This window comes from Rhinolophus hipposideros (genome assembly GCF_964194185.1).
Source record: "Rhinolophus hipposideros genome assembly, chromosome: 8".
Taxonomy (NCBI): domain Eukaryota; kingdom Metazoa; phylum Chordata; class Mammalia; order Chiroptera; family Rhinolophidae; genus Rhinolophus; species Rhinolophus hipposideros.
In genome coordinates this window covers 91,752,628-91,769,707 of record NC_138054.1, presented here as the reverse complement: position 1 = coordinate 91,769,707, position 17,080 = coordinate 91,752,628, and the positions used below count along the sequence as shown (strand labels likewise).

Sequence of the window (17,080 nt, the reverse complement as noted above, 5' to 3'; positions counted from 1 at the left end):
CAAGCAGCGCATAAGGCACAGAAGGTGCGTGGCACGAAGCCCGCAGCCCGCGCGTCACAAGCAGAAGTGCCGTGTCGCCATTGATCATTATTCCTCTTGTTCTGCCTCATTCCCAGCTCCCAAGCCCTAGCACTCCAGAATGTTTGTCAGCACCAGGGCCACAATCACTGTGCGAAAGACCCAAAGTGTCCCCGATCCATGCCCAGGCCTGGTGTCGGAGGAAGGGTACCGGCTGGCCCTGGAACAGAACCTTGTGGGAGGCCCTTTCCCTTGTCTCAGCTTCCTCATCCATAACATGGGGCCACTTGTCACCTCAGGGCTGTTGCAAGGACTGCAGTGCAGAAGAGGGCTTTGGAACATCCCTGCATCCCCTACCTTTGCAGAGGTCCCCCCACTTTGCTGCTCCAGACAGTGCCAAGGGCTGACCCTCTGCCTCCGAAACGAGCCACCCAGGGGCCCTATCTACCCCTGAACCCAGATGGCACTGCTGAGCCTTTGCCGGGGCCTGTGGATATCCTGCCTTGATAGAGAGGGCGGTTAGACCCCGGAGCCCTCAGGTCCCTACCTTGGCTGCCCGCCCCTTGTCCATGCAGTCAGGGTTCTGACAGCGGAGTCCCTTCTCCTCGGCCAGGCTCCCGTCGTCTGCAGGGGAGAGGAGCAGAAGGTTATCAGTTGGGTGGGGCCTAGGGAAGGGTGCGCCCCAGGCAGGGGCACCCAGCCTCCCCCAGGGCCCCAGTAGCCTCCCCACCAGAGGATGGGTGGGGCCGGCTCCTCAAACCTCCCTTCAAAGGAGGTCAGTGTCCCTTTCTCTTTTAAATGCCAACTTATCTGCACGGGAATCTGTTTGCAGAGCCCTTTTCTTGTTGCTGTTCCCCAGGGAAATTGTCCAGATTCCACGGGGAGAAAACGTCTTTGGAAATAAGCTGCTCCCTTTCCTCGGTCCCACAAGTCTGGGGGGTGGGTAGCTCAGTGACCTTGTCGGGCCCCTGATTCCTGGGGGACCCTGCAGGAGTGCTGGGAACAGGGGGACTCCAGAGGTCCAAGATCCCTCGTCTCCCTGCCCTACACATCACTGCCCCTCTGTATGAACGCCCCTCAAAGGCCAAGGTGGTCCCTCTTACCCTCTGTCCATTTTTGACCCAGAATTTGACCCGCTCCAAGCTGCCTCTCTTTCTGGGGTGCAACAGCGGAGGGGGCAGGGAAGGGGCAAAGAGGCTGTCCGCCCCAGCCAGCATGCAGGGCCGGGGAAGGGGTGCTATTGCTGCCGGCCCCAACTTGGGGGCAGAGTTTGGACCCCCGCCGCCCTGATTCTGCGGCCCGCGTCCACCTCCCACTTCGGTCAGGCCTTCCCCAGAGGAGAGGAAGGACCGAGCCCCCTCCAGGGAGGAGAAGGAGCGGGCTCTGTGCTCTCCGCTCCCCGGCCCGCCCGCGGCGCCCCCCCTAGCCCCCCAGCCCGCCCCTTCCCCGAGCTGGCACCCAGGCGGCCCCGGCCCGGGCCGGTGGGCCTTGCTTGACGGGGTCCGGCCGGGCTCCCCCCCCAACCCCCGCACTCACCCATGGAGGAGGCGCCGGGCGGCCGGGTACGCGGGTAGCGTGGGGGGCGCCGTGGGCCCGCCCGGGGGAACACGACGGCGGCGGGGGAGGCCAGGGGCGCGGGGAGAGGCCTGAGCGCGACAGCCGCGAGACCCTCGGCGGCGGGAGGCGGGGCGGGGCAGGTGGGCGGCGGGAGGAGCAGGACCACGCGTGGCCCCGCCTGCGGGGGGCCGGACTTCGCTGCCGGCGCCCCGCCCCACCCCCCACCGGGCGCCTGCTGGGAACGCGCGACCCCCTACCTCGACGCTCCCCCGCAAATGTCGCGGGTGTGACCAAAGGCTGTCCCTTCGCTCTAACTCCCTCGGCCTCCCAGCCACCTTAAATGGAGACAAACACCTCTGTTTTTGATGTGGTAGGAGACGTTTTCTCAACCTCCTGGAAAGTGGGAATGAAGACATTTTAGACAACTTTGCTGTTTCTCCTGGTCCAAATGGTGCCATCTAAGTGGAAATGCAGGTTAGGACAGCTCCCCGCGCCTTCCATCGCCCACCCTTAGCAGATCCCTCGCCCCCCAATTTCGAAAGGCTGTCGTGGGTGGGGGTAAGGGCTCTATTCATAGGCGAGGGCTAGGTGGCTGCTGTTGTGTTGTCATTTCTGTGTTGGTTAGCATTTTTAACACTTTATGGAAGTATAAATAAGTACAGAAAAGTGCAGCTATCATGAGTCCACAGTTCATAAAACGTATTTTCACAACACAACCAGCACTCAGATGGAGAAGCAGGGCATCTCCAGTCCCCCTGCTGAAATGCCCCCCTTGGGGACTGCCAGCCACTCCCCACAAGCGTGGGGGGTCCTGACTTGTAACTGCATAGATTAGTTCTGCTTGGTCTTGTATTTTCCATCAGTACCATCGTACTAGGACAGCATTTTAATGGTCGCAAGACAATTTGCATTACAGAAACAGAACCTGGGGAGATGACCAAGACTTCCCCAAGGGGCAGAGGTCTCCTGAGCCCGCCTAGACCCCATTTCACCTGACGGTTGGTGCTGGAGATACTGTGTCTATGAGACCCAGGTATGGAAGATCCAGTGTGCAGCGGGGCCTGGATCCCTCTCCCAGAGACTCCCCAGCCCCTTCCCCACGGCCTCTCAGCCAGAGTAGAATGCCTGTTTTCCTGCACTGATCCCTTACAGGCTGGCTCTGGCGTGTCACAGGTGACCAGAACCCAGTCCCTGTCCTCAAGGAGTCTTGGCAGAGGGAACTGTGGTGGGCCCTAGGCCTTCTGGCTCTCTGGATTCCCTCAGCAAACACACACCCAGGGTCCCCTGAAGGCCCACCAGGTATCAAGCCTGGGCCGAGGCACTGGACGCACGTCAGTACCCTGTCAATCCTTGGGGAGCTCACTGTGGGGCCTGGCAAGCAGCGCGGCCCTTTGCAGGGTAGTATATCTGCAGCACAGCGGGGAGGGGCTCCTGGCGAGGAAGCTGAGTCTGGGAGCCTCTGCCCAGAGGGCTCCCAAGGTGTCCTGAGGCTTCTGGGCTGAGAGGGAGCAATGAATGGCACAGTGTCCTTCAGCCTCCTCTGTGTGCAGTGGGAACCTGGGGGCTCTGACGTCATTCTGAGGCCCCTCAGGCGGGTCCAGCCTCAGTCAGTTCACAGAATAGCACAGTTCTGAGTTCCCTCTTGGAATCTCGGCTTCCTCGCTGTCCAGAGGCATCTGTCCTGCCTGTAGCCTGGAAGCAGGGGCAGCTGAGGGGGGAGATGGCCTGATGGGGACCCTCCAGGGTCCCTGGGGTCAGCAGTCCTGCTGGCCCTGCCCCAGCCCTGCTGACTGAGGCTGGAGTGTGTGGCAGGGCTCTCCACCACAACCCCAGCAGCCCCCTCTGCCATCTGGGTTTCCACAGGGTCCTGGGCTCTCAGCCAGCTTTAGGGGGTTCCCATGCACCCTGCCAGGGGCTTCTCACACTCAACCAGACAAGGTCTGATGCTGTTTTCTCTAGGTCTCTGGGTTCTCTCAGCTCTGGGCCCAGGGTCAGGTCCTAATGCTCCCAAGACTTCTGGGTTCTGGCTCTTCATTCTGCAGGCTCTGGGCTCCTTCCTCCAGCAGGGGATTCTGGAACTGCCTTCCCACTCTCTAGGTCCCGCCATGACTGCTCCAGGCCACAACTGCTGCAGGGCCAGCCACCATGAGGTTATTGGTGTGTGGGTTCTGGGGGTTCTTCCAGCATGGGGGTTCTACCTGGCTAACCTCTCTGCCCTCTAACCCTGAGTTACAGCTCCCTCAAGGTACTCAGTCTGCTCTTTAGACACCCCTCTCTGGACCTCTTGGTGCCAGCTCCCCTGGCACCTAGCTTTCTGTGCACTCTGTGCTAAAGCAGCAACCTCCTGGGTCCCATAGGTGTGCTTTCCAGAGACTCCAAATACAGGAAAATTGGTGAGGACCCTGGCAGCTCTCAATGCCCGGAGAGAGGCCTCTGGAGACTGGGGACGTCTCCCACCACAGGCCTGCCACGAGCTCCCCTCTAGGCAAGCTGCCCAACTACAGCCCTGCAGAAAGGCTGGTTAGGGGGACATGTTGTACCACGTGATGACATACCCTAGGCATAGTTGATTTGGTCAGAGGTGGCACATTAGATTTGCTCTCTTCAGAACTTGAATTGAGATTGGCAACTCCTACTGGGCCCTGGAGCACTGAAATCATGGAAAGGCAGTCTGAGTGGGTACAGAGCCTCGGGATGGTTGGGGAACAAGAACGAGGGGACCCACAGAAGCAACTGGTCAGTGCAGAGGGCCCTAGAGCAAAGAGGGAGGGGAGAAGGTGGCTCTGTACCTGCCCTAGCTCTGCCCAAGGTCCCCACCCACTCTGACTTGAGTCAACCTAAGCCAGTGTCTGGCTGCTCGGCCTCGGCCAGACCCCAGGCAGACCTGCGACCCTGAACTTGCCACCACCTCCAGGGTGCCAGAGGCTGTCTCCCTGGGTCTGCAACAGCGCAGCTGTCCTCCTGGTTCCTCAGCTCCCACCGTCTGGGGAAAGCCAGGGCTGCCCCGCCAGGCAGACAAGCCCCACGCCAGCTCTCCCCCCAGCCTCTATCTTAGTCACAGGATGCTTGTGCCTCTCCCCCCACATGATCTCTACCACAACTGGCCGACAGGGCGCCTGGGCAGAAGCCGGCCTGCAGACATGTTTGGTTTGGCTGAGCACAATGCTTCAAAAGAATCTGAATCAATTGCCAACTTTGAAAAGTCAGATTTCACATAAAAATCCAGATTTCTGGCTTCTCTGGATAAACCAGAAGAGACTGGCAGCTCTGGAGCCATATTCCTGATGGCTCTAGTTTCTCAGCTGTGTCTGCCTTACCCTGGCACACACCCTTCCATTCTCCACGGTCCCCATCATGCCCGATCGCCTCACACCAGCCCCCTTACCCGGTTACCCACCGCGTCCCCGGGAGGGAACTCAACTTCTGACATCGGCCAGCCCTTCCTGGCTCTGTCCCCCCGACGCCTGCCACCTCCTCCATATTGCCATCCACTGACATCCTGCCAGCTCTCCAAGGCCCAAGTCAAATGCAGCAAACTCAGCAAGGCCCATCTATCCCAACATACCCGGATGGATCTCTCTCCCCTCCCGCCATCTTGATCCCACTGTCCTGGGAGGGACCCTTGAATTGACCTATTACTTTTCGCCTGTCTTCCCCACCAGGTTGCTCCCGGAACACTGCCGGTGCCATAGCTCTGCCTCACACGGGTTCTCCATACGCGGTCTCATTTCACAGCCTGACCCTCTGCAACGTCATCCAATCCCAAATGGACGCCACGGGCCACTGTCGCTACTGAGCACACGCAGTGAGGCCAGTCCAGATGGAGAGGGCTGTACACACACTGACTTATAAGACTTAGGGCAGAAACAAGAAAAAAGCACCGAACGTAAAATCTCATCGATGACTCTTTGCATAGACTGCATGTCAAAATGGTAATGTGTGGGATTATACATTGAGTTAAATAAAATACATTATTAAAATTAATTTCACCTGCTTGTTGTTTTTTAATGTGGTTACTAGAGAATTTTAAATGACGCAATCTATTTTGACGAATACATGAGCCTATCTATTGGATAGTACTGCTCTAAACAACGGGTGAGATGGAGGTGTAATCACTGTCCCACTTCACAGAAGAGAAAACTGAGGCTTAGAGGGTTGAACACCTTGCCCAAGATCGTGCCGCCAGCGAGCAATGAGGCTGGGACTTGATCCCAGGTCCATAAGGCTCCACGTCTGTGCTCCTAACCATGAGGCTACACTGCCCCCACAGTGCCTCCAAGAGCCTGGCATAGTTAGGAGCTTGGCACGCATGAAATGATCCCCTTATTGCTACATAAGTGCCTCCTTTCCCAGCTGGCCCCAGGCTGACACAAACGTAGAAGAAACCACCCTTGTTGTCATTCCTCAGGGATCCTCTCACCTGTGAGTCCACCTCCAATGAACCCTTTTGCCCGAAGAAGGCAGAGCTCCCTGCCCACCATCTCCCAACGCCCAGCCTGGCCATGCAAAGGCTGCCAGTCCCAGGAAGCATCTGGGGCCTTAAATGTCCCCTCCTACACCAACCTCGCCCTCCTGGGAGCGCGTCCATGCTTGGGCAGCTGCTGCAGGCTGTGCGAGGGCTGGGCCCCTCACCAGGGCAGCCTGCGGAAGGGCAGTTTGGCCCATACCTGGCCAAGAGCCAGAGGGACATGTTCTGGGCTAATGGCTGGCCCCAGGAACCACCCACCCGTCCCTACCCTGGACACTGCTCAGAGCATCACAGGTGGTCTGGGAAAGAAATGTGGTCCCCTTCCCAAAGGCCCATGGGGCATCTTGGGGTAGGACTGTCAGGTGGGGAGAAAGGAGCATGGACCACGGCCTCTGACTCTGTCCCTGCTGCAGACCAGAACCACCACTGGCATTGTCCACTGAGGCCTGGACCTCCCAACACCTGCCCTGCCCACCCACAGCCGTCAGGCGCACTAAGAAGAGTGGGAGGACACATTCAGAATTCCTTCCTGGGGCCAGAGAAACTGTCCACACAGTTCCTGCCTGCAGGCCTGGAGCCAGCTGGCCACTTTCTCTGGTTGAGGCTGTCATGGGCACCTGCCCATTTGCCCACCACAGGCTTCCTGCCAAGGCTCCTCAGAGGAACTGAGAGTGGTCAAGGGAGGAACAGGAGTTGGACTCCAGAAACGGGTTTGAGATTCCGATTCAGGACAGTCACGCTCTGGGCACGAGCCCCACCCCCATCACGGGGTTGGGCTGGCACCAGGGCTCACCACCCACCCTTGATGGGCCCAGGCCAGGAACCGGCTGGCTGCAGAGGACAAAACCCACACAGACAGCTGTGTGCCCAACTCACCCACCCAGCCTGCCTGAGCTCACCCCCAGGTCTGCTCACGTGCTGTGACCCACCCACTCTGTGGTGGGGCCTCTCTCCTAGCCGGGGTAGCGCGAGCACGGGGACACACAGGTGAGCAGGGCCTTGTTCTGTGTCCTGAGGCTGAGGGCCGGAGTTGTGTATCGGCGCCACTGCTCACAACCACTCTGGCTTTCCCTTCAGAGTAAAGGGGACACCGAGAATTGTCCCTGTCTCAAAGGGTGGGGCACGGAGAGGCCAGGAGCCAAGGCTTTCAATAGGCTTGGTATCGGGCAAGTCTCCTCTAAATGTTGGCTTCGGGGACACAGAGCTGGAAGCAGACGGTCACTGCTGTGGGTTGTGGAGCCCCCGAGGGGGCAGGGACTGTCCTGCCTGGGGAAGGCAGGGGGATGGGTGGGCTTCACAAAAGTCGCTCCAGAGCTGCGCTGAGTGGTGAGGACACCCCAGGCAGAGGGCCCAGCAAGAGCAAAGCTTGGGCTCCTCCCGATGACAGAGATGAAGGGAATAGCTGGAGCGCCCTGGGAGACCAGGGTTCACAGTCTGATTTGGGGTGGGACTGGTTAAAAGACCTCAGGTAAATCTCTGGCACTGTGGGGACCTCGGCCACCTTGCCTGCCTCACGTAGACAGAAGCCTGCCAGGTGAAGCAGTACAAGCACACAGGACCCCCACGGCCTGCCCCACAGGCACACTCCCCCTAACCCATCCTCTGCCTCCAGAATGGTGCTTCCCCACAGGCTGGCCTGCTACCACGCCTGCCTACCCCTGTGCCATCCCCCAGCCTCCCCTGCACCACCCTGGCCAGCGTCATGGCCTCTCCCTCACACAGTCCTGCCCTCCCACCTCTGAAGGTGCCCAGTGCTCCTGGGGCCCAGGTGGGCACTATGCCCACCGCCCCTCCAAGCAGCCACATTCCCCCATCCACTACAGCCAGTGGGACAGGAAACAGGAGGAGGCTTGTCACATAAGAGACACCTGTCATTGTCCCTTCTGGGAGCAGCATTTCTCACCGTGCTTTGTGGAACCCATGCCCCATGTGGTCCCATTCCACGGTGGACCCCAAACCCAGCCATCACTTTCCATCCCCTCTGGCCACAGGGAAGTGTCAGGGAAGGGCCACGCCAGGATGGAGAAGCTGCACCGGGAAGGGCTCCTGCTCCTTGGAGCCTGGGGCCTGATATGAGGTGAGCAGAGGAGGAGAAAACTAAGGCCTGGGGCCCCGCACCCTGCCGACCTGGCTTCTGTCACTGGCCCCGAAGGGTCCTGACAGAATTAGTCTCCAGGCCACTTATTAGTAGGGCTACAAAGAAATGACATCAATAAGAACAGCCTGCACAGCGTGTGTCCCTGCTTGTGCCACGTGTGTCACCACACTCGGTCCTCTCAGCCACCCCACAATGCCACTGGCATCGTTATCCCCAGTTACATGGCTTTCCTGGCATCTCACGTCTGTGAAATGGCCAGGGTGGCATTCAAACACAGGCCATGGGACTCAGCGATCCCACTCACGGTCCTGCCTTTCCAGGTTCTTGATCTCTCTGTGCTGTTTCCTCATCTGCGGTGGGGATAATGGGAGAAATGACACGTGTCCTTGAACATGAACATTCCAGAAGAACTCGTCCCACCACATGGCCCTAATCTTGGAGGCAGAGTCCAGGCCTAAAGCCCAGGACAGGCTACTGCTACCGCCAGCCCTAGCTGACCTGCCACAAGTCAGCCTGGCTGCCCCGAGGCCCCCAGGGCCCTGGTGTCCGGCCCCTCCCCCACCAGCAGTGCCCTCAGGAGCAGCTCTGGCCCCGCATTGCTGCTGAGTGAGTGATTGACAGTACCATGTGCCTGGTGATACGGCCACAGGGCACAGTCTCTGGCCAAAGGGAGGTGGCCAGGTAGACCAGGTGTTGCAGCCTCCAGACAGCCCTCCCGGGAAGGTGGGCCCACACCTACCCCCAAAGTCCTCGATGATGTCCAGGGTGGAGCTCCAGGAGAAACGCTCAACGGCCCCCAGCTCCAGCTCAGCCAGGTCACTGGGCAGGGCCTCCAGCTCATAGGTGCCCCGCTTCTTCCAGTAGAGAAACATGCTGAGGCCTAGGGAGGCCTCCCCGCCAGGCCCCTGCCCTCAGAGGCTGGGCAGCCCCAGGGCCCCAGGTCCCTGAGGCCTGGATTCAGTGGGTGCAGGGGCTGCAGGGACCCTGGGCTGGCCTTGGGCCGGCAAGCACGGCCTTCCCAGGGGAGGGGAGCATTCTGGGAGCGGCTGGGGGCCCTGGAGCTGACCAATGGCCAGGGCCCTGGCCCCACACAAAGCGCCTTTCTTCCCCTCCTACAGACATTTTACAAATTTCGACTTCCCGGCCCCCTTGGAGCCCCCACCGAGGGGATGGGCTGGCCGTCTGGGGACGACAGAGGCTCGGAAAAAAGTGCGATTGTTCCGTGGTCTCTTTGCTAAGATAAGTTTTCAGAGGAGAAAAATTTGCTGCCCCAGGAGCAATTCCAGCCCCCCCCCACCCTGACCTCTGACCCCAGCCCTCAGCTCTAGCTGGGCCCTGCAGGATTTCTCAATGAGGAGTGGAAGCACCCGTGGGGGGTGCCATGGGATGACCCCCAGAGCTGTTTTCAGCTGCCTGATTGGGCACCCTCCCCAGGAAGCTTAAGGCACGTCTCCCAGTTCTGCTGAGCAAAGGCTTGCAGAGGCCAGAGGGCAGGAGCTGCTGGCCAGGCCTTACCCTCAGGCTGCCAGGGAGGCACAGCGTCTGCCCTCTGGGCTCTCACCAACAGCTTCTCTCCTCCCTGGGCTGGCCACATTTCACCAAGCTGCCTACCCAGCCCTGCCTCCTTCTTTGAACTGTGCACCCACACCAACGGCAATGCCATGCAAGGAGCCCTGGGCAGGCCAAACCCAGGCAAAGAGCCTCTGGCAACATCACAGAGCTCCAGTGCCCCCTGCACAGTGGGCACAAGAGTGGGGTCGGAGGGCTGGGGTAGGGGCAGGGAGGCCAGAAAGGCTGGGGGTGGAGGAGCTGGGGGCGTGCAAGCTACCTACAAAAGAACCATAAGAAGAATTTTTAAAACCAGTTATACAGAAAATTGACTGAAAGTTAACAGACAATTTATTCCGAAGCCTTGTAAAACTTGTAAATTCTTATCTAGTTAGAAAATTAAAACGAAAACCTACGGCTGCCCTCGGGGGAGAGACCTCTGCCCTCGCATTCCGGAAAACTGTGCCTATCCAATCCTTTTGGTTCTCCCCACGGAGGTAGGATTGTCTCCACGGCACAAATGAGGAAACGGGCTCAGCTAATAAGGAGCAGAACATGGATTTGAACCCAGGAGTGTCTCGCTTCAAAGCCAACTTGGGGGCCTGAGCTGCCATCTGAGGGAGAAGGCTGGGTGGTCAGAGGGCAGTGGGTTGGTCCGGTGGAAATCGAGAAACGCCATATTGCAGAGCCTCTTCTGTCCGACCCTGCTGCGACCCACCCCCCACAGCCTGCCAGCGCCCCAGACGAGGTAGCCTGGAGCTAGCAGAGACGGCCACCCCACCTACACAATGCCTGGCAATAGACAGGCACGAGGCCAAGGCAGGGGGAGCTGGCAGCAGAAGTCTTTGCTTTCAGGTGGCAGGGGAGTCCCCCAGGGCTGTGGTGGGTGGGAGGGTGGTCGGGGTGGCTGTCCAGGCAGCCTGCACACCCCTAGTTGAGGGCTAAGGTGCCAAGAGGCAGCGGAGTAATTCAAACCATATGCCTGCCTGCCCTCCTCCTCCTCTGGCGTGGAGCCAGGGACGGACAAATGCTGGCCCCTTGGTCCATGATCACTGGCGCCCACGTGGCCTGGGCCTGAGCCCACAGGAGGCTGGGGGTGAGCTGGCTCGTGTTCACGGGCAAGTGGCCAGTGTGGGGGTGTCAGGCCGAGCTTGGGGAGTGAGACAATTCTTCCCCGACAGTCATGGCCAGTCCCAGTGCCCACCCAGCGGAGGCCAGGACTGTCCAGTGGGGAAAGTCGGGGAGCAGTCACCCAGCCCAGAGCCCGCTGCATCGGGGCCCAGCAGGGGCCACATTTGGTTATGGTTTCGGCACAGCCAGCCCCAACGCAGCCCCATTGGGGGGCGCAAATTTCTTCCTACCCTCAGCTTTGGAGTAAAGGCAAGGAGCCCTGCCCCCTGCATGCACCCACCTGCAGAGGCCCCACTCGGGCAGCTTCCGCTAAGGCCTACATGCTGCAAAGGATGACGCCCGGCTGTGCCCCTCCCTCCCCACTCTCCAGGCCCATGTGGTCTCATCCCTGGGTTCTCTCTGTCCCCAAATGTACCTCCTGCTTCCCACCTCCCTGCCTTTGCTCGTGCCAGTCCTGCTGCCTGGATGTCCTGCTGCCTGGATGTCCTCCTCTGGCTCCCCTGCGCCCACACTCCTTCTGTCCAGTCTAGAGGGCCCCCAGCCCCCGCCTCCCCTCCTTGCTCCCTGCAGACAAGGGCATGGGCAACTCCCCGGCTTCAGGGCAGGCCCCTCCAGGCTGGTAAAAGGGCCCTCCAGTGCTCCGGGGCGTCATGTCAGCCCCCAACACCCCGAGGTGGTCAGTGGCAAAGGCAGTGGACACCCTGGCCTTCACTGGATCTGGGGGAACCACAAAACTACACAGCTGGCAATGCGACTCACAGACATGGGGGTTCTGTAGCACCTCTGAGACAGCTGGGGCGCACATGGCTATCTTGCATGCGGCTGTGTCCCCAGCCCCAGGTGGGTGCAGAGTGATGACAGCTACACTTCCGTGGGCCAGAGGCCGTGCTGAGCTCAGCTCACACGTTATCTCCTTTAATCCTCATGTCAGCCCCATGAGGTGGGTGCTGTCACCCCATGACAGGGGTGCAGAAGCTGAGGCGAAGGAGCGGGGAGTAACTTGCCCAGGGCCACATGGAGCTCGCAGAGCATAAGCTGGAGACAACACAGCCTGGCCTCCCTGCCACAGTCACTGAAGGGTACAGATGGGCAGCCTGATGGACACGTGTAAGTCAGGGTGGTCCAAGCTAGAAGCCCCTCCTCCCACAGCACCAGGTCCTCGCTCGTCCCGAAATCTCCTGGCCTCTGGATGGGACAATCTGAGGGGAGCAAGGAGGCCAATGGCTGTGGCTCCTCTGGGACGCCCCTTGGGGCTGGGAGCCTCGGCCCCGGGCAGGGAGACCCCAGAGGTTGGCCTCTCATCCCCAACACCAAGCCTCCATTGGCTGGGGCTGCCTCACCCAGGGCCTGGCAAGAGCCTTGGACAAGGAGCGGGGGCCAAGCCGCTGCAAATGTCAGCTATTTCCTTGAGAGCGGAAGTGCCCCATGAGGGCTGGAGTAGGAGCCCTGAGAGGCCACTTGTTGAATAAAGGGATGAAAGGGGAAGAGGAGGGGGCGGCCTGAACTAGCCATCAACCCCCATGGCTGTGTTCCAGCAAGCCATGGCCTCCAGAGACCTTGGCCCTGATGGTACCTGCCCTGCCTGAGCCCCCAGACGCCCTTTCCCCTCACTCACCCTGGCTGACCCCTTTCTCACCCTTGCGGGGCCCTGCAGCATCCTGAGGGCCATTCCCTAAGGGTTCAGGGTCCTGGCTCGGCCTCACTGCTGGACAGCCTCAGGCACGACACTTCTGGAAGCCCCCGATTCCACGTCTGTGAAATAGGTTAAGGAGAGAGCCGCACACAATGCTGCCTCCATGAGATCCTTTTCACAGGGGCTAAGCAGGGAGCCTGGCAGAGAACAGGTGCTTGCCCCTGGGGATAAAGACCTGGGGGGTCCTTGCAGCCTGCCAAGGGGCCTGCCCCTCCCTACCCCATCCCAGGCAAGGTCTACCATGACCCTCTGTGGTCTCCTGAGACCCCCAGGAGCAGTGACCCCATCCTTTCCTCCTCTTTCCGATGTTTGGAGAGGCCTGTCTGGACCCCCAGGGCAGCCCAGGAGTGCCAGCTATGTGGGTGGGGGGATGGCTGGGGACAGAGCTGGTGCTGCCAGACTGTGCTCAGTGCCAGCCGCCCAGCTCGCGTGAGAAGCTGCCTCATGTGCTGGGCTGTGCTAAGTGCTCCCAGGTCGGGCTGCAGGAGATCAGCCAGCCAGCCAGCGGCCTGTTACGTAACCTGGAGGGGTCGGCCACTAGTCATCCCGGCCCTCCAGCTCTCTAGCATCTGCCAGTTGGCCAAGCCTGAGAGGAGATGTGTCCCACTGACCACCCCCCGCCCACCAGACCTCCAGCTCCCGATAATGAGAAGAATCTGCCCCCACCTGCCTGGGGTACCAGCCAAGGACCCTTCAGGACCACAGCCTCATGGTGGCCCCTGGTGGGGGGCATGGGGTGGGGTGGAGGCCAACCCTTGGCCAGTGGGCGGTGCCCCCAGGACTGGCACCTGCAGGAGGGGTGAACAGTGGGGTGACACAGAGCCTCCCCTGCAGAGTAAAGCATTCCAAAGACTGGACACGTGAGCCTGAAGCCTCAGCCGCCTTCGGGTCCATTAATTTGGAAGGTGCTGGTGCAAATCTGGGCTACAGCCACCTGGCCTCGAGCCAGCCTGAACCTTGAACCTCAACCAGGCCCCAGCCTGAGGACTTCTCCCCAGACACCGATTCACAGCCCATGGCGACGGTGGCCCATGGCCCACCGGAGTGGGCTGCACTCACCATGCAGGAGGGGGCTGACAGGCGACCCCCACACTCCTGTACTTTCCACACGGCCCTTTCTCCAACCCCTTGGGGCCTCTGGGGCTGGGACTGAGATGTCCACGCACAGCAGGGCCCTGATGGAGCTCGTGGAGGCAGGACGGAGGCAGCAGGACCTGGCAGTGGGTTTCTGCTCTGTTCCCAGCGTGGGCACTGCAGGCTGCTGCTCTGAAGCTCCCCCACAGCCGGGCTTCCCCAGCACTCAGTGTGAATGTGTGTGGCCCATCACCACAGCCTGGGGAGAGAGTGCCAGCACAGAAGGGGCTGAGCCCCTGCGGCCAGGGCAGGGAAAGCCTGTGCTGCTCTTGTCCCCTCAAAAGCAGAGGGACCCTGTCTCAGCCCTCTATGTCCAGCTCTGGCAGGGCACACAGTAGAGACATTACCATTGCCAAGTCCCCCTGTGCGCCAAGCCCTGGACCAAGAGCCTCTGAGGTGGATGTCCTTTACTTTGCCTAATGACCCTGTCACTGTTACGATCACCCCCATCTTACAGCACAGGAAGCTGAGGCCAGGGGACTAGAGACTGCCAAGTCAGCCAGGAGGTGGGGGAGGGGCTGCGTCGGTCTGCCCACCACCCTCCCTGCTACCCGCTGCTCCCTCCACAGTCAAGATATTTTAAGTTCCACGTGCCACCAGGATCATCAGTGGCCCTTCCTGCTCATAGCTGCTCAGAGCCCTGAGCTGAGCACATGGGCTCAGGTGAGCCCATCCCAGGGGACTGGAGTCCTGGGCTCCTCCCTTCCTCAGACACGCTCCTACTTCAGGACTCTGGGAGCCCTTTAGTCTTGGACAAACCTCCCTGACCTAAAGCCCACTAGCCACAGGCCTCAGAAAAGTGGGCTCCCCAGAGTGTGAGGGGGGCAGCCAGACAACAGACCCCTCAGACCCAGGTGGCGATGAGATGGGAGGTCCAGTCACTGTCCAGCGTTAGGGCCGACCATCGTCACCCACCCATCTACCCACCACAGACTGGGGACAAGCAGCCTGGGCCGGGCTTGCCATGGACCTGCTGCCCACGCCATTCTAAGCTCTGCCTCTAGAATGCCCCGACTCCAGCCCAGGCCACCACTGTCCTGCCTGGGCCCCTGCCTCACTCTTGCCCTTTGTAAGTTGCTCTCTAAAAGGCAGCCTGGCAACTGGGTTCAGATCCCAGCTCCAGCTCCTGCTAGCTGTGTTGCCTTGGGCAAGCTGTTTAGCCTCTCTGGGCCTCAGTGCCCTCATCTATACAGTGGGGTATTACCTCGAAGGGCTACCGCAAAGGGTTGCTGTGGGGATTAAATGAGTCGATTGGGAAAAGCGGCCTCACACTCACGGAGGGTGTGGGGGTGTGGGGAACAGCGATGCTCGATTCTCCTGGTTGGGGCTCCATGGCCAGTGGCTTATAATCACAAGAATGCAGTCACTGCTCTGACTGAAAACCTGCCATCCTCCCCGGCACGGCCATTTGGATCCTTTGGGACCCACCACCAGTCACTGCTCCTGGCGGATCAATGGGGCCGTCCCCCAGACACCGGGGCAAGGCCACCCCTGTGTCCTGGCTGTGTTGCAGGTGACACACTGGAATGCTGGAGTCTCGGCTCCATCTAGACTGGGAGCTCCATGAGGGCAATTACTGGCTTCATTCTCCCCCGAATGCAGACCCCGGCCTAGCCCGGCCCAGAGCAGGTGCCAGGGGAATGCCTGTGAACTTCAACTTGGATCAATTCACGATCAACTATGTCTTGCTGAGGCTGACTTTCGAATACCTCAAGGCTTGGTCCAGCTGGGCTTACCCATCTCAAAGGTAGAGGTGGTAGGGCTCACTGGCCTCCAAGAAAGACCCCTGGCCTGGAAGCTGAGCCTGGGGTCACAGCTGGCCACCCCCTGGGAGGGGCTGAGACCCCAGGCACTCTGTCAGGCTGGGGAGGGGGAAAGGGAGGAAATGCAGGCCTGTTTCCCTACTGCCGTCTGTGGCTGCGGCCTGATGGCCACATTCCAACCTCACTGCCGGCCGCTGGCCACTACAGACTTCTAAACCTGGCCAGACAGACCGAGAGGCTGGGCATTCTTGAGGGCCAAGTCTGTCCAAGGAACAAAGGCTTCTGGGCCAGGCTCCTGACCACAGAAGAGACAGGCCAGACTTCCAGCACAGCTGGGATTTCAAAATACCTAGCTCACTGTTGGAACACCAATCACAATGGTTGGAAACTATCATTACGTCCCCTTGGACCTCCCCAGCAAAGACCCCGGCTGCACCAGACAGGCCTTAGCTCTCTGTTGGCCCACAGAGGCCAAGAACCTCTCCTTCCCCCAAACCCAGGATGCAGGCCCAGCCTACTGAGGCCTTTTCTGGGCAGAGCAGCTGCTGGGTCTTGGGGTCTTGGCCTTGTAGCAGATGCTGGTCCTCAAGGTCCTGTCTGGGTCCCATTCATTTGCATCTCAAGAAAAACAAAGCAGGTAATGGACAGAGAGTGACTGTGTGTGTGCACGTGCACATACACATTAGTTTGGATACTCTCTGTGGAAGGTAATTTGCGTAGAGACTGGAATGATGAGAGGTAGCGAGCCATGCAATTATCTGGGGAAGAGCATCTCAGGCTGAGAATGCAGCAAGTGCAAAGGCCCTGGGGCCTATTTTGTGTTTGAGCTAATGTCACCAACCATTCCAGTTCACCCCCGACTGAAAGGATTCCTAGGACACCACACTTGCAGTTTTCAAACCAGGATGAGTTGGTTGAGTTTGATATCAAGAGAACCTCAAGGAAGGCGGGGTGGCTGGAGCAGGGTAACAAGGGGAGGATGTGAAGGCGGTGAGGTGACAGGCATGAGGTCCCGTAAGGGCCTGCGAGGACTTTGGCTTTTATTCTGAGTGAGACGGGAGCCACAGGAGGTTTCTCACAGAGGGGCGATGTCATCTGACTTAGTTGTTAAAAGGCTGCTCCCACAGAAGTGATCGTTTCTCAGGTGTTCAAAACACACCATTGTTTCGGATACACCCCCGGCTGCAGAACGAACGTGCTACATGCTCTGGACATTTAGGTCCTTCAATGGTGGATCAGCTAAATGAGACTACCCTTCCCGCAAGTACAGCCGGGAAAGATGAATGAAGAAAAAATGCTTTTTAATCTTAGAAACGTCAAACCAGCCAAAACGCAGAAGAGAAGGATGTAGGGCGTTACACTCAGGTGGTTTTGCCCTCAAAGGGTTCATGTGTTCTGAAGCGATGGAAGACTGCACTTCCCTTTTAATGGCCCTATGGGGCTCGGGGAATAAGCTCCGAGTCTTGGGAACCTCAGACTTGAATTTGAATTAAGGTCTTCCCCGAGTGGTAGCACCTCTAGGCATATAGCGGAAGCACATGAAAATCTTCTATCTCCCTACGTCTCAAGTTTTCCTTGCAAATAATTTTTAAAATACAATGTCCAACACACTAAGATAACTAGACACACAAGTACATAAGACCGCACGATTGAAAACCAACAGAAACATA

General features: G+C 59.4%; 1 protein-coding gene across 5 annotated transcripts in view; it reads right to left on the bottom strand.

Moving 5' to 3' along the window:
• PLEKHG5 (pleckstrin homology and RhoGEF domain containing G5) overlaps positions 1-17,080 on the bottom strand; it is a gene marked incomplete at its 3' end in the record, with an annotated part of 44,506 nt that overhangs the window by 24,112 nt on the left and 3,314 nt on the right. For 2 of the 5 annotated variants that reach the window (XM_081056580.1, XM_081056585.1), the window contains exons 2-3: positions 1,833-1,910; positions 566-642 (exon numbers count right to left, since the gene is read on the bottom strand). In XM_081056580.1, coding sequence (XP_080912706.1) covers positions 566-642; positions 1,833-1,910 — 155 coding nt within the window. Of the gene's footprint in view, positions 1-565; positions 643-1,121; positions 1,350-1,554; positions 1,771-1,832; positions 1,911-17,080 lie in introns of those variants that run through there. The other 3 variants (XM_081056581.1, XM_081056589.1, XM_081056584.1) reach the window with 3 other exon arrangements.